The sequence below is a fragment of the Contarinia nasturtii genome, unplaced genomic scaffold, assembly GCF_009176525.2.
Source record: "Contarinia nasturtii isolate CC-2019 unplaced genomic scaffold, AAFC_CNas_1.1 Cnas_scaffold_4311, whole genome shotgun sequence".
Classification (NCBI taxonomy): domain Eukaryota; kingdom Metazoa; phylum Arthropoda; class Insecta; order Diptera; family Cecidomyiidae; genus Contarinia; species Contarinia nasturtii.
In genome coordinates, this window is record NW_022201606.1 from 1,391,690 (window position 1) to 1,414,534 (window position 22,845).

At 32.9% G+C, this 22,845-nt stretch overlaps 4 protein-coding genes across 31 annotated transcripts in view; all 4 read left to right on the plus strand.

Annotated features, from left to right (window-relative positions):
- The window catches only part of LOC116350816 (voltage-dependent calcium channel type A subunit alpha-1), a 49,251-nt gene extending 44,941 nt beyond the window's left edge, over positions 1–4,310 (plus strand). For 20 of the 23 annotated variants that reach the window (XM_031782763.1, XM_031782773.1, XM_031782782.1 and 17 more), the window contains one exon: positions 448–4,310. In XM_031782763.1, the coding sequence (XP_031638623.1) occupies positions 448–625 (178 nt within the window). In that variant the 3' untranslated portion in view covers positions 626–4,310. The remainder of the gene's footprint in view (positions 1–447) is intronic. The other 3 variants (XM_031782784.1, XM_031782767.1, XM_031782785.1) reach the window with 1 other exon arrangement.
- Positions 4,311–5,467: 1,157 nt separating this feature from the next.
- LOC116350672 (voltage-dependent calcium channel type A subunit alpha-1-like) lies at positions 5,468–16,193 on the plus strand. 6 transcript variants are annotated; one of them, XM_031782548.1, is made up of 34 exons: positions 5,468–5,999; positions 6,926–7,378; positions 7,466–7,566; positions 7,630–7,788; positions 7,892–8,080; positions 8,145–8,271; positions 8,358–8,533; positions 8,601–8,696; positions 8,755–8,949; positions 9,023–9,354; positions 9,424–9,602; positions 9,683–10,015; positions 10,090–10,199; positions 10,500–10,692; positions 10,801–11,067; positions 11,153–11,498; positions 11,566–11,841; positions 11,909–11,989; positions 12,055–12,072; positions 12,184–12,231; positions 12,551–12,733; positions 12,812–12,839; positions 12,926–12,989; positions 13,059–13,194; positions 13,276–13,403; positions 13,469–13,671; positions 13,740–13,948; positions 14,172–14,245; positions 14,357–14,366; positions 14,551–14,782; positions 14,846–14,989; positions 15,055–15,194; positions 15,251–15,450; positions 15,515–16,193. In XM_031782548.1, exons 1-34 carry the CDS (start codon positions 5,986–5,988, stop codon positions 15,663–15,665), a joined length of 5,595 nt encoding a protein of 1,864 aa, XP_031638408.1. In that variant the 5' UTR covers positions 5,468–5,985; the 3' UTR covers positions 15,666–16,193. The 6 variants fall into 6 exon arrangements, 5 of the variants coding, with proteins under 5 accessions (XP_031638408.1, XP_031638409.1, XP_031638411.1 ...); XM_031782550.1 differs by having other exon boundaries at positions 5,626–5,639; XM_031782549.1 differs by lacking the exon at positions 12,184–12,231.
- A 974-nt stretch (positions 16,194–17,167) lies between these two features.
- On the plus strand, positions 17,168–19,551 carry LOC116350756 (cytochrome P450 4d1-like). Its single transcript, XM_031782669.1, has 9 exons — positions 17,168–17,421; positions 17,485–17,591; positions 17,690–17,780; positions 17,900–18,085; positions 18,174–18,243; positions 18,353–18,647; positions 18,728–18,760; positions 18,829–19,069; positions 19,140–19,551. Exons 1-9 carry the CDS (start codon positions 17,259–17,261, stop codon positions 19,490–19,492), a joined length of 1,539 nt encoding a protein of 512 aa, XP_031638529.1. The 5' UTR covers positions 17,168–17,258; the 3' UTR covers positions 19,493–19,551.
- A 714-nt stretch (positions 19,552–20,265) lies between these two features.
- The window catches only part of LOC116350758 (cytochrome P450 4d1-like), a 3,269-nt gene continuing 689 nt past the window's right edge, over positions 20,266–22,845 (plus strand). The window contains exons 1-7 of the mRNA XM_031782677.1: positions 20,266–20,562; positions 20,879–20,985; positions 21,825–21,915; positions 21,990–22,175; positions 22,264–22,333; positions 22,428–22,728; positions 22,817–22,845. The exon at positions 22,817–22,845 is cut by the window's right edge and continues 167 nt beyond it. Coding sequence (XP_031638537.1) covers positions 20,400–20,562; positions 20,879–20,985; positions 21,825–21,915; positions 21,990–22,175; positions 22,264–22,333; positions 22,428–22,728; positions 22,817–22,845 — 947 coding nt within the window. The 5' untranslated portion in view covers positions 20,266–20,399. The remainder of the gene's footprint in view (positions 20,563–20,878; positions 20,986–21,824; positions 21,916–21,989; positions 22,176–22,263; positions 22,334–22,427; positions 22,729–22,816) is intronic.

Sequence of the window (22,845 nt, forward strand, 5' to 3'; positions counted from 1 at the left end):
ATTTTACCTGCTTGAAAATTGTCCGGGTTTGATTTGTTGTGGAACATTTTTTTCTGTCAATTTTTTTAATCCGCATTTTTCACATTTGACTAAATTTATTTGATGTTGTAATACTTAAATATTTGTTTCTTTTTCTTTTCTTTTTTCAATCGTGTTTCTACTATCTATCCTGACGCATTTGACGTTTTTCTTTCTGATAAAAAAAAATCGCGTCGTATTTGGTATTTCTGTGTGTTATGCAACAATATCGAATTTTTAATCTCATTTTTATACATATTAATGCATCCCTTGTGCTCTGCAATCAAACTAAAAAAATCATCCCGTTTTATTCGAATAATATACGTTTTATGATGTGTGTGACGAAACTCTGTGCTTGCTTGTATTTTGGGTGTATTCATTTTCCCCGTCATCGTGCACAAAAACAAAACAAAATACAAATATGTTTAGTCTTCTCCAAAGGTTGGAGTATCACACTCCGATGTCATTCGAACAAGCTTTGGCAATGGGACGAACCGGTATATTACCGTCTCCGGTAAGAAATGGATATGCAACACAAGGATTGGGCGCCACCTTAAAACAGACCGTAGAGAGACACTCTGATTCAGACGAAGAAGATTGGTGCTAGCAAAGGCTGAACAATGATCCACGACTTCCGTTTTCGTAGATCAAACAAACATCATATATAAATATCGCGCCATCTGCAGTATAATAACGACCCATCAAATTGATTTTCAATTTTAAACGATCAGAAATGGCTCAAAAATGGCAAGGACATTTAAGCAGTCAGTCAGATCAGTATGTCAAACAAGTGAAGATTAGAAACAATATTTTGATAACCTTTCGTTAGTTCCCTTTTTTTCATTCAGTGAATACGTTGTTTATCAAATAATTTATAAAAATTGTATAAGTTAAACGATTTTGTACTCAAAAAGTCAAATACTTTAACATTAAATGGAGGTTACAACTTAGAGACGAAACAAAAAGCAGATATATTTTCAGTTTGTTATTTAAGATTTAAACGGTGTTTTTAACTGTACACACAATGTACAGGTTATTCGTTATCGTCTGTTTAATCTCTCCCGCAGTTTTCATTGTGCGCGACCATGTCATCGTCGTTTATAAGAATATCCACTGATCATGCAGTATATTTAACGAAATCTTTTCAACGCACTCTCAACTGAAAAATTAAATAACAAACAAATCATTCAATATTTTTCCCCCTTTTTTTATTGTATAAACACACAAACACAAAAGCATAAATATGAAGAAAAATTATGAATACTACATTTTAAAAAAACTCACAAAAAATGCGAAAAAACATGAAGCAAGAGAGTATCACGCTTCAGATACTAATTTTGACCAAACATATTCTCGTAAATGCATTTAATGAAGAAAAAACTTATTGTTAATAATAATATTAATTCGCCCATCACAATTTCATATTTCATATCGAAACAACATATATCAAAAAAAATATATATATTATATAGTGTTAATTCAACAAAATAACATATTTACATTCTACAGAGAGAGCGACATCATTTTAAATGTCAAAATCTATTTAGTGTTCATATCCAGATGTATTTTCGCTTTGAGATGAGCTGTAACAATTAGCAAGCAATTCAACGTCGAAGCTCGAAGAGAAAATCGATATTTCCTTCAGTGTTTTTAAATTCAAATCATATAACGTACACGTTCTATTGTTGACCCATAAAGCTCTTCATGTTTAAAATACAAAAAAAAAACTCGTTCATATCTTTTCATTTCAATTTATTTACTCGCATCGGCGCTGAACCATTTACAAATAGATAATCGTATTAGTGAGAACAAAAAAAAAAAATCCTGTAAATAATTTTCATAGATTCCAAAATGCATACCACACATGAAACATTGCCTAATAATCTTAATATCGAATCAAATTTCACGAGAAACTTAGTTAGTTGTGTGTTTCCCATTGAATTTTTGTGCATTACAAAATGTTTCGTACTTCGAGTCTTCATACCCGAACAGAGAAATGAATTTCGAAGCTTCAAACTTTATTGGAAACTTGCTCGTTAGAACACAGAGCCAAAGATATATATAGAATTTGAACAAACAACATATAGCATAAATAGCTCGAATAAAAACAGGTTTTTCTAATTAAGAATTAAAAAAAGAGAAGAAGAAGAAAAAACAAAGCGAATGGCAGAAGAAATTACTTATAGGCGTAAGATGGAGAAGAGTTTGCACAAAACACGCAGATTTAATATTCACCGATATGTAACCGCGATATGAATCGACGCTTGTTTATCCATTTTTCGACATTTTATCTAGCAAATTCATTAATCGTGTAAATATTTTTTTTCTGTCTGTCATAGTATTGAACTGTTTAAAAAAAATAAAAATGAAAATCCTTTGAGTGTGTATTCGTTTCAAGTCATCACACCACATGGTACCTAAGTTATTAACTCTATTTAAAGTTGGAATGTTGAATGAGAACCGTAACCATTTAAGTAAAATGTATGTAAATAGATCGCAGTTTTTGGATAGATCAATTGATTTGTTATGGCATTTGATGAACGTATATCCCACGTTAGATAGGCGATCAAGTGGACGTTGTTTTTTTGGAGATGAGTGATCGAAAAGATTAGTTTAAAAAGATTTGAAATAATTCTTACGCCAAAGCATAAAAAAATATTGTTTGTTAAGCTTGCATTTAGAAATGCTGTTTCTTTTTAAAGGATTAAAACAAAAAAAAAAAAAAAAACACAAAAAAATCGGTGAATATTACATTCATTTCATATCAATCCCAATTTCATATCTCTATTTATTTCCCACGATACCACGTGATTCATACACAATGCTGTTACATTTTTTTTTATAAAAAACATTTTAAAAGAACAAAACTTCAACCTGTTGATTTTGTATTCATTGCCTCCAAGGAACGAATCAGTGGCAAAATTCCAAAAATACCGGCGAATATTAAAACATGAATGAAAGTGCTGGAAAATACGCAAATTTATCGGAAGTGTTGATATTTTTTCGTCATTTTTAAATAGGTCTTAGTGTTCGTCGATGCTTTTGTTATTTTGTTACTAACTCGATCCTTTTTGCATATTTTATATTTAACAAAATACGAGAAAATAAATATTTATTTCAAAATACTACGGAATCATGTACATATTCTGCCATTTTCTCAAGATCCCTTTCGAAGCCACTTAATGGCATTTTTGCATCCGTCAAATTTGTCCACCCTATTCCCTGTGGTTAGAAAGTACTTTGTTTAGCGTTTAGTTTACGGGGATGGGCTAATCAAGTGTTACACGATCTGCTACGTTAATCTATTCCTTGATTTTCTTTTTAAAAGGCAATTCATTTCTTGCTACCTAATATGACTTAAATTCCGTTTTCAGTTACGTGAAACATCAAAGGTGTAAACCTCTTTGATGTGTATTGCAAATCATTCAAGCTGCTTAATCTGCTAAATCTAATAATTCGGTTAAATACCATATGCCATGCAATTTTTCTTTGAATTATATAAGTTATGCAACAAAAGATAGATGGCGTAGCAAAGAATAACAATAACAGAAAATAAAATTTAACTAACCGAATGGTCCTTTGAAATTCTTTTAAAAACCACCAGAAAATTAATATAAAAAGAACACTAAAATTTATACACTTTTCACATATTTTGCGAAAAAATGTAAATACATTTTTCTGTGATATGATTATTAATAAACAAAAATAATTATATAAAAAAAAATCTGAAAAAAATTATAAATATATATATTTCAGAATAGTTCTCGTCATAATTAAGCCATAAAGCTGATCAAATCAGCGAAGTAACATTTCATCAACCTTCATAAATGACTCACTTACAACAAAATGGTATAAAACAGATTCAGCGAGAAAACCAAAATATATACACAAAAACGAAATTCACAAAACTCAAGATTTACACATAGAATTGTTAGCAATTCGAACAAAATAAAAGAGAAAATAAAGAACCCTGTCATTCAGTGTATAAATTTAATGTTATTTGTACTTTTTAAAAAACAAAAATATTAATATTTAGTAGATAAAACGATATAAACTGAATATTTGACTTGATAAAATCCTATAAAAACAACAACGCTGAACAAATACAAAAGAAACAAACATTTAGAGCATTCTAATTGCAAATTGCTCTGAAAATTTAAATAAATCCCAGACCCCAAAAATTAAAAAATAAAAATAAATGAAAAGCTCGATATTCATTCAGTAATATTAAATGACTATTTATCAAATAAAACTCTATAAATTGGAATTATCAATAAGAGATGATTAAAAGAAAACACAATGAAATCAACATTAAAGAAAAATATCTATTGAAAAATAAATTGATTGTTTTATTCCTATCTTCTTCGTCTTTGGAACTCTAGCAATGGAAATTACTTAGGTGAGTCTTATGAATTGCATCGAAAATATGCTGTGATTCATGCCGCTTTTTGCTCTCAAGCTTTTATTTTTGGATTTATCATGCTCAATTTATGGAAAATTGGTATTGTTAAACCGACATATTGACCCATTTTGTTTATCGCGTGAAAAAAAAACACATATATGGTTTGGGGAGAAAAATAACTTCATACAAACACATACCGATCGGTTTATGATTGATTTGCAGAAGCATTTCATGTGACGACACACAAACAAAAACGGGAACTGAAGGGAAAATGATATCACATTTGATTTTTCCGTTTAGTCAAAACAAACTAATCACTCATGTTACCCTCTGAAGCGTGGCTTTCATCGAAAATGTGTAGCATTTTTGTCTGGATAAAGTAAAAAAAAGCATCAGCACATCAAAGTTGCTCAAAAATTAACATTCGATTCCATGGCATTCGGTTTACTATTGAACGACCGATTACAGTCAGCTATGCTGAATACTGAACACATTTTCCATCAATGAATCTATCGCATACAAGGCGCTCTGTTGCCCCCTTAAGCCATGCTCCACTGTATTTGTATTGAAACAAATGATGAATCAAATTGGAGACACAGAGTCTATTTCCTCACTCCCTTATTCTTATTCGTCTATTTTTTATGTAGGAGCAAACATTTTATGGTGTGTATATGTGCGTCTCGCACGCGCTAACGTTACGTTTATGGAGTTCTAGTGGTAGGAGCTGACGTTGGATAAAATAGCATCACAGAAAATAGTATTCGGCAAGTAAAATCCAACATTGCAAATACAATTCAGCGAAGTAATCGTTCATCTCAATCTCACGCAGTCATTCCATCTCTGTCTTCTTGATTATTTGCGCCATTCCGGCTATGTATAATTTTGTGTCCCATTGTAATTGTGTACTCCGACACAGTGATGACGTTGTATGTTTTCGTGCGTGCGGTTAGTTTATTATTATCGCTATTACTGAAGACACACGACGCGACCAAGTTATCCGACAATCATATATATTTGAAAATTTCATTCATTTCGCAAAAAAAAAAAAAAACAACAGTATCCTCTTAACCGGACAAAAACCGGATTTTGCCTAAAAATAAAACATGCGTACAGCTTTCAATTTATAACAACTCATCGGTTTTGATTTCATTTTATTTTCTTCAGTCGTGACGATTTGAACGATAAGCCGTTAAGATCAACGAAACCAGTGCTTAACTCAGTATGTTGATAAGCTTTATTCAAAAATAAACAACAAATTTTGAATTCAAAAATTGTACCATTCGATACTTTTGTGATATAATTTTAAAAAAATGTGCAGCTAGTGACACAAAATTATTATAAATTTCTGATGAAATGATTGTTATACAAAATCATTTAATGCGCAATGTAATATAGTGAAATTCCAGTGGCTCTTTGTTTGACGAATGTCAGTTTTGTTAACAGAAAGGATTTTTGTGCCTCTCGAATATTCCGTGATTATTTGTTTGAAGAAAATACATCTAACATTTATATGATAAACAAAAAGAAACTTTTCTACATTTTTAACGATTGGACGTTAATTGGCAATGGAATATTTTAGGTAAGGTTTCTTTACAAATTCGTTAATTTTAAGAAAGATTCTTTGGAAGAAATGAAAGAGTCAACGACTTCGTTGGTGACCTAATTCGAACAATAGTTGACTTTATATTAAGAGTCAAACTTATAGTGACTTTTCGCCACACAATTCAAACTTGTGCTGTGATTTATAGTCACTTTTCTAATAGAATAACTTAGTTTGGTCGTAACTACGAAATTAATTGAAAACCAATAATTGAATTGGGCGCCTTCAACAAGAGGGTCCTCAGTTCTTTGTTTTATTTTTTTTTTAAATTAAATGGTCACCCATAAGAATCAAAAATGGAATTCTCGGAATATTGTTTTTTTTTTTTTTCAAATGAATGGTTACAACAAAAAAATCAAACAATACCGTGTCTAGTAGTAGACACTGTCTAGCTCTGTGATTCATACGTTATGAATCGTTGGGGTAAAAAATGGCTTTTATTCTGTTGCCAATCCGACAGTGACATGAAGTCGTTTTTAATATGAGATGTTAAACAACAAATTATAAAATTCTAAAGAAAATGATAAAAAAAACTCTGTGAAATCAAAGGCGATAAAAATGTGACAGAGGGGTTTGAAGGGAAGACAAGAGCGAACGAGCGCAAGTGCGCGCGAGTGCGCTCATTTGGTCTTCCCTTCCCTTCAAACCCCTCTGTCACATTTTGATTATACTCATACAAGAATCTTGTATGTACACAACACCGGATGAGCGTATAACTGAGTGTCGTGCATTTTCTTCTTATTTTTCTCTGTTATTTCATTTTATAAGAATGACTTTGTTACACCTTCCTTTGGATATAGAAATCAACAAGTAGCAAAAATGGTTATATTATATTTCGCATTTAATTAAAAAAAAATACGTTAAGAAGAATCAATTTTCCGGTCGATGAAAATTGACTTATATAGGCTAGCGGCGCAAGAGGCATCAGCACCAGCTCCGCATGCCAAAGTATCGACACAAACGATGGCCACATCACGGCAAAATGTTAAAATTGAAGTGATACCTACCCAACCAAATGTGCTTCCAATGGCAGCCGGACCAACATCATTATTTCTATTCACCGAAGATCATCCCTTACGAAGACTTACACGATTTATTATCGAATGGCCACCATTCGAATACACAATTCTTGCGACAATCATTGCCAATTGCGTAGTTATGGCTGCAGAACACCATTTACCGGGTAATGATGAAGACAAACTCACAAAGAAATTACAAGGAGGAATAGAAACAGTTTTTCTAGTAATATTCATAACTGAAGCGTCATGCAAGATAATTGCATTAGGTTTAATTTTACATAGAAACTCCTACCTCAGAAGCGCGTGGAATATCATGGATTTCATTATCATTGTTACAGCGTAAGTGCAAATCAATTACAATTATACAATGCTCTGCATCGCAGAACCGTTTCGAATTGATTAAATTGATTACAATTTCATGATTAGAATTATGGCTCTATTTCCGGCACTTCGTTCCATGATCGATTTGAAAACTTTACAAGCCATACGAGTCCTGCGTCCGTTGAAACTTGTTTCTGGCATACCAAGTACGTGATAATCATTTGACTTGAATGAAATCTGTTTGATCAGTTTTAATTATTATATCGTAGGTCTGCAAGTGGTCTTATTTTCAATATTAAAAGCAATGGCACCACTCCTCCAAATTGGACTATTAGTGTTATTCGCCATTGTCATTTTTGCTATAATCGGTTTAGAATTTTACTCAGGCGTCATGCATAATACATGCTACAACATCACATACAAACCGTGTACGTTATTTTATATAAAATATTTATTTATTTTGTTTTTGAATTCAAACTCAATCAAAAGAAAAACGATTTTAAGTGAATTTGTGAATTGATTTGTGAATAGATAAAATTGAAGAAGAAGGCGGCAAAGAGGTTCCGTGTAATATGGAAAAAAAATACGGAGCTAATCCGTGTTCAGAAGACAACACAATATTATGCTTACCTGGATGGAAAGGACCAAATAATGGAATTACAAATTTTGATAATATCGGATTTGCAATGCTCACAGTTTTCCAGTGCATCACTATGGAAGGTTAACATTTAAAATTGACGAAAGAAATGTCGAATTGTCAAAAATGCTTTTTTTTTTCAATTAGGTTGGACTCCAATTATGTACTGGCTCGATGATGCAGTTGGTCCTCAGTACAATTGGTTGTATTTTATTCCATTAATTGTGTTGGGCTCATTTTTTATGTTGAATCTAATTCTTGGTGTTTTAAGCGGGTGAGATTTGAGATATTCATTTTTTTTACGTTTGTAATTGTCTCAATTCGTGCAATTCTAAAACAATTTACATATTGCATCTGTAGCGAATTTGCAAAAGAAAGAGAAAAAGTGGAGAATAGACAAGAGTTTTTAAAACTTCGGCGACGACAACAGGTTCAAAAAGAGCTTGATGGTTACGTTGATTGGATTTGCAAGGCAGAAGAGACAATTTTGGCAGAGGACCGAACAACCGATGAAGAAAAAATGCATATTTTAGACGGTGCGTCAAATTGGAAATTTTAAATAATTTATTGAAATTTAATGAAAATAAAAAAATGTCTATGCAGTGCGTCGACGTCGTGCAGCCAAAAAGCGAAAATTAAAACTGGCCGGCAAATCAAAATCCACGGATACGGAGGATGAAAGTGCTTACGAAGATGAATGTAAGTGAATCAATTCACCGTTGCTACGAAGATTAATTATCATTCATATTTATTGTAGTTTCAAGCTTACGAAAGAGTAAGTCAGAGCGTGAAGGTAGTTTTTGGATTGTTGAAAAACGTTTTCGTTTTCGAATTCGACGCATGGTAAAAACGCAGTGGTTTTATTGGACTGTGATTGTTTTGGTGTTCTTAAATACGGCATTTGTAGCTTCAGAACACTATGGCCAACCTGAATGGTTAAAGAGATTTTTGGGTACGTATTTACTTACATAATAGTTCATTTCAATCATCCATATTGATTATTTGGCATCTTTTCTCACAATTAGATTATACGGAATTCATTTTTCTTGGACTATTCATCTCGGAAATGTGCCTTAAAATTTATGCGATTCGACCGCGAAAATACTTTGAATCGGCCTTCAATCGATTTGATTGCATCGTAATATTTGCCTCTGTGTTCGAAATCATTTGGACAGAATGGAAAGGTGACTCCTTCGGTTTGTCTGTGTTACGTGCACTTCGTTTGCTGCGCATTTTCAAAGTCACCAAATATTGGTCGTCACTGCGAAATCTTGTGATATCATTGCTGAATTCAATGAGATCGATTATTTCGTTACTTTTCCTTCTCTTTTTGTTCATTATGATTTTCGCAATGTTGGTAAGCAATTTAGTGGTTGATTGTAAAAACCTTGAAAATGTTATTCATTTATTGTTCTTTGTAAAAAAGGGAATGCAAATATTTGGTGGAGCTTTTAATTTTGATTCGGGCACACCAGCAGCCAACTTTGATACGTTTGGTACTTCGTTGTTAACTGTGTTTCAAATATTGACGGGAGAAGATTGGAACGAGGTGATGTACCAAGGAATCGTATCACAAAAATCATATTATAACATGATTTATTCATCGTAAGCCTTGTTCATATGCAATTTCTCAATTCGATTATAAATTATTCGTTTGTGTGCCAAAACATCACAACATTTTACAGATACTTTATCATCTTGACGCTCTTCGGTAACTATACATTATTGAACGTGTTCCTGGCTATTGCTGTCGATAATTTGGCAAACGCACAGGAATTAACGGCCGCTGAAGAGGAGAAAGAAGAAGAAGATCGAGACAAACAACTTCAAGAATTGGAAAAGGAAATGGAAGCACTGAACGCCGACAAAGCTGGAAAATCCGAACCGGAGAATATCACAACGGTTGCAATTTCGAAAAAAACTCGAACTAAACCCAAAGCAGAAATCCCAATAGATGAAACGGGACCAAAACCTATGCTTCCTTATTCATCACTGTTCATTTTTTCATCAACAAATTCGTAAACACAATTCCGTTTTAATTAACTTTGCAATATTTTCTATTTTTGTATGTTTTTTTTTAAATTCAAAACAGAATTCGGTGTGCAGCTCATTGGATAGTAAATTTAAAGTATTTTGATTTTTTTATAATGTTAATCATTGGCTTATCGTCAATGGCTTTGGCGGCTGAGGATCCTGTAGATGGTGATTTTTTTTCTATCAATGAAGAAATGTTCTAATAAAATAATCAGATCATAGCTCACACTAGATGACTATAGTCTATAGACGATGCTGAGAATCTCTCCTGAAAATAGTTGCTGGAAATAGCAGATATTGGATGCATATGTCACAACTTGTGTATATTGTACGAAAATGCTGGCAGGCTTTGATTGATACGCGTACAAAAACATGCACAAACAAGCACCTATTCTCAGGAGATCTTCAGCATCTAGATATTATTATGGTCCGATAATAATTATTCAAATAATTAATTTCTGAATTTAGAACATTCGTCAAGAAACCAAATCCTTAATAATTTCGATCATGCGTTCACCGCTGTTTTTGCGGTGGAAATGTTTCTGAAGATTATCGATTTGGGTTTGTTATTCCATCCCGGGAGCTATTTGCGTGATATCTGGAATGTAATGGATGCAATTGTAGTTGTTTGTGCATTACTCAGTTTCGGATTTAGTTTTTTGTAGGTGTTAATTTATGACAAAGAGTTTTTTTTCTTTCTTTCAAGAAAATCCTAATCGTTAATATTCCATGTCACATTTGGATTTGCATGCTTTTCCATTTTGTATAGTGATGGTGGTGGAAGCATAGGACAAAATTTGGCCACAATAAAATCGTTGCGTGTTCTTCGTGTTTTGAGACCATTGAAAACCATCAAAAGAATCCCGAAATTGAAAGCCGTCTTTGATTGCGTAGTTGGATCGCTTAAGAATGTCGTAAACATTTTGATTGTTTATTTATTATTCCAATTCATTTTCGCCGTAATTGGCGTTCAGTTATTCAGCGGCAAATTCTTTTATTGCACTGATCCAAGTATGAACACCGCTGAAACGTGTCGGTAAGCAAATTCTCGCCATTTTGCAACAAAATAAACATTTAGAAACTACCGAAGTTCATTTTAATTGATTATTCACACAAAAAAGGGGAAGCTATTTTGAATTTAGCAAAGGTGAATTCTTACCCGAGAAAAAAGATCGAGAATGGAAAATACAAGATTTCCACTATAATAATGTAGCAGCTGCCATGCTAACCTTATTCGCAGTCCAAACAACAGAAGGCTGGCCGACTGTATTAAGAAATTCGATGGCTGCAAGCTCTGAAGATCAAGGACCCATTCAAAATTATCGATTGGAAATGTCCATATTCTATATTGTTTATTTCGTCGTCTTTCCATTTTTCTTCGTCAACATATTCGTTGCATTGATTATAATAACATTTCAAGAGCAGGGCGAATCTGAGCTGCAAGATGGTGGAATTGATAAAAATCAGGTGCATATGACTGGATTATAATTGGTTTTCATTTAAATTGATACATTGATAAACATTTTGTGAACAGAAATCATGCATCGACTTTGCAATTAACGCGCGACCTTTCGCCACTTATATCCCACCGAAGCGCAAAAAGTATAAATATAAAGTTTGGAAAATGGTTGTTTCGCCACCATTTGATTACGTCATCATGGCATTAATTGTGTTAAATACTGTGCTATTAATGATGAAATATCATGGACAAAACGAAAAGTACGATGATATATTGCGAGGTATAAATAAGGTATTCACTGGTTTATTTACCATTGAAGCACTTTTGAAAATATTTGGTTTTGGTATTAAGGTAATAATGATTTTAAAGTTTAAATATTGAAGCGAAAAGCTAATCTATGTAACAAATTTCTGTATAGAATTACTTCAGAGACGCCTGGAACATATTTGATTTTATCACTGTTGTCGGTAGCATCATCGATGCAATCGTATCAGACATGGTACTTTTCAGATCATTTAAAAATTTTAAACGAAAATTAATATGATTTTTTTTTTTTCATTATAGGACAAAAATAAACAAAAGGTAATTCTGAAATCAGTTGGCATTTATTTCTAACATATTTGATGAAAAAAAGAATGTTTCAATTTCGATAATATGTATTCTCTAATCATAATAATTCATTCAAACTTTTAGACAGCAATGGGTGACATAAATATCTATAATAGTTTTACTCAGTGGGTGGTTCGTATTAGCTTCATTAGCTTCATCAGAAGTTAACAGCTCTGAAAATTACCTACCAAGATTCCATAGTTTTTGTTTAGCAAAGTTTCCGTTGTAGTTGACTTCCATCAGGCTTTGATCATTTAGCAATTGATGATTTATTTAAAAATGTGTAGATAATTGGCATTTAACACGTTTTGCGCTCATTGCAATTGTTTTATAAATGCTACCTCTCCGGCCCCCTCCAAATTACCTTCTGGCTATCATTTATATCCCTCGCTGCGATACGTTTTAGCATTTTTTTGTATAGATACTTCATTAATTCTTTTTCCATTTGCAGGCAAGTACGTTGAATTTGGGATTTCTGCGACTGTTTAGAGCGGCTAGATTGATCAAACTACTGCGTCAAGGGGACACAATTAGAATATTACTATGGACATTTGTTCAATCATTTAAAGCTTTGCCATACGTTTGTTTACTCATTGCGATGCTATTTTTTATCTATTCAATCATTGGAATGCAGGTTAGAATAAAAACTTCGAAATGAATCTTTGGTAGAAAAAATTGAAAAATCTTGTATTAATTTTTAAATAAAAATTAGGTTTTTGGGCAGATCATTCTCGACCCAGGTACTACTACTTTCATCACATTTTACGTTTCATCTCATAATTTATCTATTTTTTTGAATAAAAATATTCATAATCAATATTTTCAGAGACGGACATCAATCGACACAATAACTTCCGAACATTTTTTGGTGGACTTATGCTGCTTTTTCGGTAAACCTTTCAATGAAAAGTGCTATGAATTTTTCAAATAAATTGACATTTTTTAAACAATTTCATCAGGTGTGCAACAGGAGAGGCATGGAATAATATAATGATATCATGTGTTAAATCAGATTGTGAAAATGGAAATAGATATTGTGGTTACCCATTGGCATTTGGTTACTTTGTTTCATTCATATTTCTATGTTCGTTTTTGGTACGGAGTTTATTCGTTTTGCTAGAAACTAAATGTCGTTATTATTTGGTATGTTTAATTGTTGATGTGTGGTTTTTGCAGATGTTGAATCTATTTGTTGCTGTTATTATGGATAATTTTGATTATTTAACGAGAGACACGAGCATTTTGGGAGCACATCATTTGGATGAGTTTGTGCGCATATGGGGCCAATACGATCCAGCGGCTGAGTACGAATTTATCAACTCCAAATGAGAGATTGAAAACCAATATTAAAATATAATTTCTATTTCAGTGGCAAAATACACTACACCGAAATGTATGATATGTTGAAAAATATCGCTCCACCCTTGGGTTTCGGAAATAAATGTCCAAACCGTCTTGCGTACAAGAAGCTCATGCGGATGAACATGCCACTAGATGATGATAAAAAAGTGAATTTTACAACAACTCTATTTGCTTTGATTCGAGAAAATCTATCGATAAAAATGAGAGGTGGTAAGTCTAATAGAGAGGTGATTATGTGCAAAAACATGCGTGTCTTTTTCAATGTAAATCTATTGCAGCCGAAGAAATGGATGTTGCTGACGAAGAATTGCGTGAAACGATTCGAATGATTTGGCCATTACAAGCACGAAAAATGATGGACTTACTCGTGCCACGAATTGAGATGCTCAACAAACACAATTTGACTGTTGGAAAAATTTATGGTGGTCTTTTAATTCTAGAATCATGGAGGAGCACACGTTTTGGAAAAAGAAAAAGTCGCTTTGGGGTTAGTAATTTAGTATTGATTTTCTTTTCACGCATCATTCATTTGGTTCTATAAAATATAAATTTCAAGCACCACTAGTATTTCGGCTTAGATAGCTCAATGATCTACTGTTTTGACACGTTATTTAGTAGTATATTTCGCATCCTGTTTACCTCACCTAGTTGATAAATTTCATTGCACATGTACTGTTTTTTTTTTGCTCGAATGGTTTCAAAATATGTAGAAAAGTATTTTTGGATGCATATTGGGTGCCGCAACCCAGGAAAAACAGGAAAAGAAACGACGCAAACGTAACAGGTAAGTTTATATATTGTTTCGCTCTAAAGTGGGCGGAGTGGATCTCAATGCTAAGTGGTGAAACGATTTGAAGAATGGATCCTATTAACAAAACACTCTTGTTTATTTCAGAAAAGAACAGGTAAAACCGCAGTAAGAATTTTAGAGAATCGGTTCACTCAAAAATTATATGGCACTTTATTCAATTACTGCATGTTCAATTACAAAAGCACTTTTTTCACCACCTTACATATAACAACAGCTAATTTTATTGAGTTTATCTTTTGTTTTGCATAAAAATAATGAATAATATATTTATAAAATAGACACTCGGTGCCGTTGTTGGAGAAGACCATAGGAGAAATCATACAAGAAATCATACAAGAAATCATCTTCAAATACCCGATTCACATAGGGACATGCGATCCCCGCACCGACACAGCACTGTTTCTCAAGACATTGCACTATCAGATACGGTTGCAAATTTCGTCGACTTTGTTAAAGAAGGACGCAACACCCGTCATCGTTATCGACATAATATGCATACAAGATACAGAGGTGACTCCCACTTTTTTTTATTGCTGAAGTCAAGATATAATAATACTACTTTTATCGTTAAAGGATCTTGGTCGACAACATCAAGTCCAGTGCGTTCTCCATCACCGAGAAATTCAAATGCTGGATTAAATGGCTATGGCACAACAAGTTTACAGCAAAGATCTCGTTCGCCAAGTCCTTCTCACTCAAAATCAACTCATTTCAGAGGTATTTTTTTTTATTGAAAAATGTAAATTTTCTTTTATTTTGTCTAAGTCGAATTTCCCATTAAGATTATCAACAAAGTTATCAAGTGTTACATGCTCGACGTGGTCGTGGTCGAGTTTTGCCCGCAACACCAAATAAACCATCCATTTTACAAATCCCAGAAACAGAAATTAAATACGCTGATTTGCATTCGAGTACACCACGGGTATGTAAATGAGAGATTTTCTTAAAACACTCAATACTTATACACTATATTTTTAGTATTCCAGGCAAAGAAAACGATCAATGGCTACACCACACAGTGTTCATGCATTCCCTCATTCTTGGAGTGCAACATTTAACAATAACAATCCAATTCGACGTGAAAGTTTCGATGAAGTAAATTATCCGCGTTTTCGCGATAAAGAAAGAGAATTATATGAGAGACAAGTGGCATTTGAACGTGAACTGGAAAAAGAGCGGTTTGTGAAAATGGATTCAACTCAAGTTAAAAAACGATAAAATAATTTCTCTTCTTTATTTTAGTCTTGAGGTAGAAGCTGACACACCAATGTCATTCGAAGATGCAATGGTTATGGGCCGAACTGGCCGTTCATTTGCATCGACATCACTCAATCGCCAAAGATCGACAATAGTCAGTCGAAACTATGATTTAGATGAAGAAGACTGGTGCTAATTACAATAAAATTCAATATTTCCGTACAGCCTATAGGCTTTATAGAGCCAACCAACAAACAAAGCCTTGATAAATCAAAATTCGCACAATGAAGTTCGAATACATAACAATATACAATACCTAATCAGTATTATTTGTCAAAATATTGTCAATATTCTTATGAACTTCAGCACGTTTCGCTTTTTTGTGAATATTGTTATTGTTGTATTGTTGCCTTTGTTTTGGCAAAATAAAAACAGATTACATGAGTTTTTTTTACTTTGTTTAAGAAATAACTTAATTAATAAATGAAAACACAAGCACACGTTCGGCAGTTAACCGTTAATTCGTCCGTGTCAGTTTTTGAGTAGCAAACGATTATGGTGTCTGGAGATATCGAAATAAAGTTGATTCGCACTCAAAGAGTATTCTATTTAATGTTTACTTGTCTTGTGCTTTCAGTTATTATGTCACGAGTCTAATTGCCAAGGCAAGCATTGTCAATTTCAAATCACAAAGTCAAAATAATAAAATGTTTGAGCATTGTCATTGTAACTGGTTTCATTTTTAAAATGTGTAAAATATAGTACAAGGAAGTCTTGTCGATGCGAGAAGGTTATCATTCGACATTTTTTTCTGAAGTATTTTGATAAAAACTGCGTTCCGAAATTTACGAGTATGAAAACAATCGAAAAAAATGAGCACAGAAATGGGTAAGTTACGCAGTGTAAGCATTAATGAAATTGAAATGATTCAATTGATTATATGATAGAAATTGTAAATAAAATATAATACGTCAGATGTACTTTAATCCAATTCTAGAGTCAATTGCGACATTCAATGAATTTACAGCTGATTACGACAAATTGAAAATAGAATCGGCAAAAAAATTAAACAAATCCAAACAATCGTTTAATCCAAGCATTCAGAAAGATATACATCAATTCGAAGGATTGAATGATGCTTGTCTCATTCAAGTGCATCGTATAACGCAAATGCCTTGCGAGTGCTGTGCATTCGGATCTGACAGCGTACGACGTGATTGTTTTTATTACCATTAACATTAACTGGTACGTGTATTTCAGCGGTGTGTTTGCGTTAGACGATACGGATTGAACGATGCAATCATCATTCAATCCATCGCATTGATGTATCTCTTTCTGAATGCTTGGTTTAATCACAAATATTTCCGCGTGTTACTAGAGTAGTAGTATATCGTAAAGAATGTTTGGCGTAGTTTTGAATGGACCTCCAAATTTGTAAAAATGCTCAAATCCAAGAAATCATCTTTTTTTTTCACTCACGAAATAATATTTCCGCTGTGGACTGTTGTCAGCATTTTTTTTGTTTTGATTGGTTTCTTTAAAGATTACGAATATCAAGCAATGAACAAAATAAAAATAGAGTTAAAATTCAAAAACAACATGTAAACAAGTTGTGTGAGCAATACACATGAGAACCTTATCGTGGATGCCCATATAAAACACCGAAAGAATGAAATTTTGACAGTCTCTTGACTCGTTTTCAGTTTGTCGTCAAAATCTATTGTGTTGTAAGCTCAAAAGTTGATAATAATTGATTGAACTTGATTTTTGATTTGTGGATTGAGAAGAGATGTTGGTGTTTCTCGTAGTGTTCTTGACATTAAGTCTCATTTATTTTCTTCGATTTCATTACACTTTAATTCATGCGTTTCGTTTATCGTGGAAAATCAATGGACCAACAGCTCTTCCACTCATTGGCAATGGATTTATGTTTTGGACCGATTCCTCAGCAGGTATTTCTTAAATAAAACAATCATTGAAGCATCCAGTGCATGATCATGGTTTTTTGCCTACAGAAATATTTGGAATTTTTCTAAAAATACTAAAAGCACATGGTGAGTATTTTCGAATTTGGTTCGGACCCGAGCTGAACGTTGTCATTTCGAATCCAAAAGACATCGAGGTAAGTAGATGATAATCACATATATGAATTGCTCGTTGCTATGAAGTAAATGACATTTATTATCGATTTGTTGTTTCTATTGCAATTTATATATTTAGATTCTATTAAGCAGTTCGCGCCATATCGATAAATCGACAATGTATAATTTTTTAAAACCGTGGCTTAACGAGGGTCTCCTATTGAGCAAAGGTAAATGGACGATTATAACAGCATGTCAAAAGAAGAATGTGCAAAGCTATCTCTGCGCGTGCACATATGCTTCATTTAGATTTATTGAAAAAGTGATAACGAACACTTCACTTACACAGGAAAAAAATGGTACGACCGCAGAAAAGCGATAACACCGGCTTTCCACTTCAACATTTTGGAGAAGTTTGTTGAAGTTTTCGACCGTCTGGGCAATACGGTTGTAGACAAATTAAAAACGTACGAAGTCACCGATGACGTAGAACTTTATCCTATCGCTGTATTGTATGCATTGGATGTTATGTGTGGTGCGTATGTTGGTTATGCCTTCTTGAATTCTTTCGGATTGCTTTCGATTTTTCAATCTAAAAAAGTGCAATATAATATGATTAACAGAAACCGCAATGGGTGTTAGCGTTGATGCTCTTTCGAAGCCAAATTCAGAATACGTACAGGCAGTTAAAGAGTGAGTTTCGTATGGAGACGGTTACATTTTTTTTATTAATTACATTTCCCCTTGATCTTTGCGGTTCATTGTCATTTAAATTACTTTATTTCGTGCTTATCTAAATTAGTATCGCTTATGTGGTGCACACTCGTATGCATGATTTTACACTTCGATTCGACTCACTCTTCAAACATTCTAAAATGGCAAAAACACACGAAGGTGCATTGCATGTACTGCACGGATTTACTGATGATGTAATACGTAAACGACGGCAAGAGTTATTGGAGTATAAGATGAGTGATAACGAAAACGGTGACCAAAAGGATGGAGAATACGAGGTCCTTGGCATTCGTAAGAAAGAAGCATTTTTGGATTTGTTATTGCATTCGACCATTGAAGGCAAACCGCTTACCGATCTTGAGGTTTGTTTTACAAAATTTTACTTTTGAAAATATTTTTTAGTTAATTCTTGACATTATTTACTTTCCATTCGAATCAAAAGATCCGTGAAGAAGTTGATACGTTCATGTTTGAGGTGATTCTTTAAATAATGACACTTTGGCTTGCACGAATATTAATTTTGGATTGGTTTTTGGAAATTAGGGTCACGATACGACTACCTCAGGTATCACGTTTTGTTTGTACAATATAGCAAAACACCCGGAAGTTCAAAGAAAATGTTTCGATGAAATCGCTACTGTGTTTGGATCGGATACAAAAGAGCCAACAACGATTTCAAAACTAAACCAATTATCTTATTTAGAATTAGTTATAAAAGAAACGTTGCGTTTATTCCCTTCGGTTCCATTCATTGGTCGCATTGCCATGCAGGACATCGAATTGAGTGAGTTTTTCTTTCTTTAAATTTCTTAAACTTTTTGTTGAATATAAAGTATGCATTTGAATATTTTTAGCCCAAAATCGAATTATTCCAACCGGTGCGAATGTCCTTGTTCCAATATACACAATACAACGCAATGAAAAGTATTTCGAAGACGCCGATGCATTTAAACCAGAAAGATTTTTGGCTGAACGGACTGCAGAAAAACAAAGCTCATTCATTTATGTTCCATTTTCAGCCGGACCACGAAATTGTATCGGACAAAAGTTTGCCATGTATGAGATTAAAAGCATCGTGTCGAAAATTCTACGCAATTTTGAATTGACTCTAACTGAAGAAAGTAGCGCATTTCCTACTCTTACAGCGGAACTCATTTTACGGCCAGAAAACTCTATCAAGTTTCAACTTAAACCCAGAGTATACTAACAATATTTAATTTATGAAAAGAATCTATTTAATAAACACATACAAAAGCAAAATTAAAACAATTTGGATTTACGTTATACGATTTGATTTTAAACGAAATGTATATGTTGTATAAATTTAGGCGTATGAATTCACATTTATTTGACTGGAAGCTGTATTATACAAAAAGGTGAAGACATCACGAACCCTAAATGAATTATTTGGCAATTAATTTCCGTTTCGATTGAAAAGCATCGTTGATGGGTCATTGCATGGTGCACACGGCAAAACGTGTCTCGTTTTGTCTTGCATATGTATATGTTATAAAATTAACGTCACAATCCGTTCAACTTTCGATTACGTGGTTTGAAAGGCGAGTTATAATGAACATGAAAAAATGTGCAATTGAAGCAAAATTGCGCGTATTAATTTCCATTTGTCGTTTATTCATTACATATGGGTTAATTTTTTTATGTATATTAAATGTTTGCTTTAATTGCTTTATTCTCGGTTTGAAATGAAATATCAATAAACCATGAAATACATAGGAATAGACGTAGACAACAAGCAATATGATTTCACTATGAAAACAATAAAAATTTGAAACAGACATTTGACTAGCATTCTTGTATAGAACTCCGAAAGAGACACGCTTCAGCGGGTTTCATCCATTCACATTTACACATAAAATATCATCTTGTAAATTTCACTAATACACTTAAACCGTTTAGTCACTAAAGTTTATTGTATGCGCACACAAAATTATAAATACATTTGTTATTATGCGATTCATTTTTAGTTGATAGTTGGCATTCGGTGCGATTAGTTCATATTTTATCAGTGCTGTGACTATGGTACAACATTCGAATAAATTAAAAAAATATTGATTTTCGTTTGTATTGATCGATTCACTTGTGAAAGGTGAAAAATGTTTTTGTTTTTGTGTTTACTGTTGGCGATAATTATTGCATACATTGTGTTATTCCACAATGAAAAAGTGCATGCATTTTATTTATCATTGAAAATTAATGGTCCACCAGCATTGCCATTAATTGGAAATGGATTAATGTTTTTAAACAAATCATCGGCAGGTACGCTAGTTACAATATCAGTTCCTTTTATGGCAGTCTAAATAACTTTGAGTCAGCATTCTTTCGAAATGTGAATCAATTTTTAACGACGTATCAATTTAAACAATCCATAAACTGACAAAAAAAGATTTTATTTCATTTTTTCTAAATTTATAAAAGATAAAATAGTCAAATTTTCAACTATCCAGATAAGATGTAGTCTAGATCTTATCAGAGTGTCTTGAATAACGTCAGCGTTTGTTATTGTTTTATTTCTTATTGGGAAAAAGTAAAAAACCACTTTTACTAATTAAAATCATTATCATATTTTAAACAGAGAATTTCGAGAACCTTAATAATTTGGTAAAGAATTATGGCGATTTCGTTCGCGTATGGTTTGGCCCAGAATTGAATATACTTATTTCCAATCCAAAGGATGTCGAGGTAAGCAATCATAAACAATTCAATAATGCACATAAACGACAATTTTCGTATTTGCCATAAGACATCGGTAAAATTCCATTTATTTAGGTAAATAGGGTTCGACCAGTTTTGAGGAGAATTCACACTATGGATTAAAACAACTTACAAATTTCAGACATTTCAAAAATAACTTTGACATTTACTTGATATTTACAATAATGGATGTTTCCAAAATTATCGACCAAATTTCGATAGAAAACATTTAAAACATCGATTCGTATTTTTACAAATTTTACTGTGATATCAACAAAAATTGTATTATTTATGACGATGACTATTCGGTTTATACACGAAAGTTTCGTGATTAACATGCTCAAAAAGTACAAAGTCATCGTGATACAGCTTAAAATATTCAAAACTAGTAGAGATCACCAGATTGATGTCACTCATAAATATGTTGCGTAGTTTTCGTAAAAATGGTTGCAACTCTTACTTCCATCTTTCATATTTGGACAATTTTATTGTAGAAACAAAAGCCACAACAATTTTTGTTTTAAATAAACAATGTGGTATAATGTCGGTTTGCTGCAATTAAATAAGCGTCTAATTTACATTTTATAAACTGACGTCGCAAGTCAAGAAAACTGGAAATGCACTTTGAACGATTTTGCTTCATTTAAATTTCAAACAAACAAGAAGCCACCAGAAACAAGTTTTAATCACGATAATTATAAACAATAATAACAACATTCATCTTGCAACTCAAATGAATCCACCTGAATAATTTAGTTAGAAACAAATAATTAGTTTGCTGTTAGATTCCCGATACTATGCTTCTTTTCTTTTTTCTCTATTTTAAGATTCTACTAAGCAATCCTCGCTATATTGAAAAGTCAACAGAGTATAAGTTTGTGAGACCGTGGCTAAACGAAGGATTACTACTTAGCGGAGGTAATAAAAATCAATGATCGATAGCTGATTATCAGCACAATTTTATGTAAATTACTAACATTTGCGAGTTGCAGGCAAAAAATGGCACGATCGCAGAAAAGTGATAACGCCGGCTTTTCATTTCAATATTTTGGAGAAGTTTGTTGAAGTTTTCGATCGTCTGGGCAACACAGTTGTGAACAAATTGAAAAAATACGATGTTGCCGACGATGTGGAATTTTATCCTATCGCTGTATTGTATGCCTTGGATGTGATGTGTGGTGAGTAATTTTATTAAGTGAAAAAAAAAATGCGGAAATGACGTCATACAAAATATAATATAAAATCATTTTTATTTGTATAATACAGAAACCGCAATGGGTGTTAGCATTGATGCTCTTTCGCAACCGAATTCGGAATATGTTAAGGCAGTCAAAGAGTGAGTTCAAATGGAGACGATCAAACATACTATCCTTCTCTTACACAATTGCAATGAAACATTAATGACTTTATTTCGTTTGTGTTTCAAATAGAATTTCTTGTTTAGTGCAAACTCGCGCATTGGATTTCATACTTCGGTATCCATTATTTTTCGAACAATCAAAGATGGCCAAACAACAGGCAGCAGTTCTGCGTGTCCTGCACGGATTTACTGATGATGTAATACAAAAACGACGACAGGAATTGTTAACACAAAAAAATAACATTAACACAAATGGCAGCAGTACTCAGGAGGAAGAGGAGAATGAATCCGTTGGTATTCGAAAAAAACTCGCTTTCTTGGATCTGCTATTGAATGCAACCATTGAAGGCAAACCGCTCACCGATCTTGAGGTTTGTTGGTTTTTTTTACAAAATGTTACTTTTAAAAATATTTTTTAGTTAATTCTTGACATTATTTACTTTCCATTCGAATCAAAAGATCCGTGAAGAAGTTGATACGTTCATGTT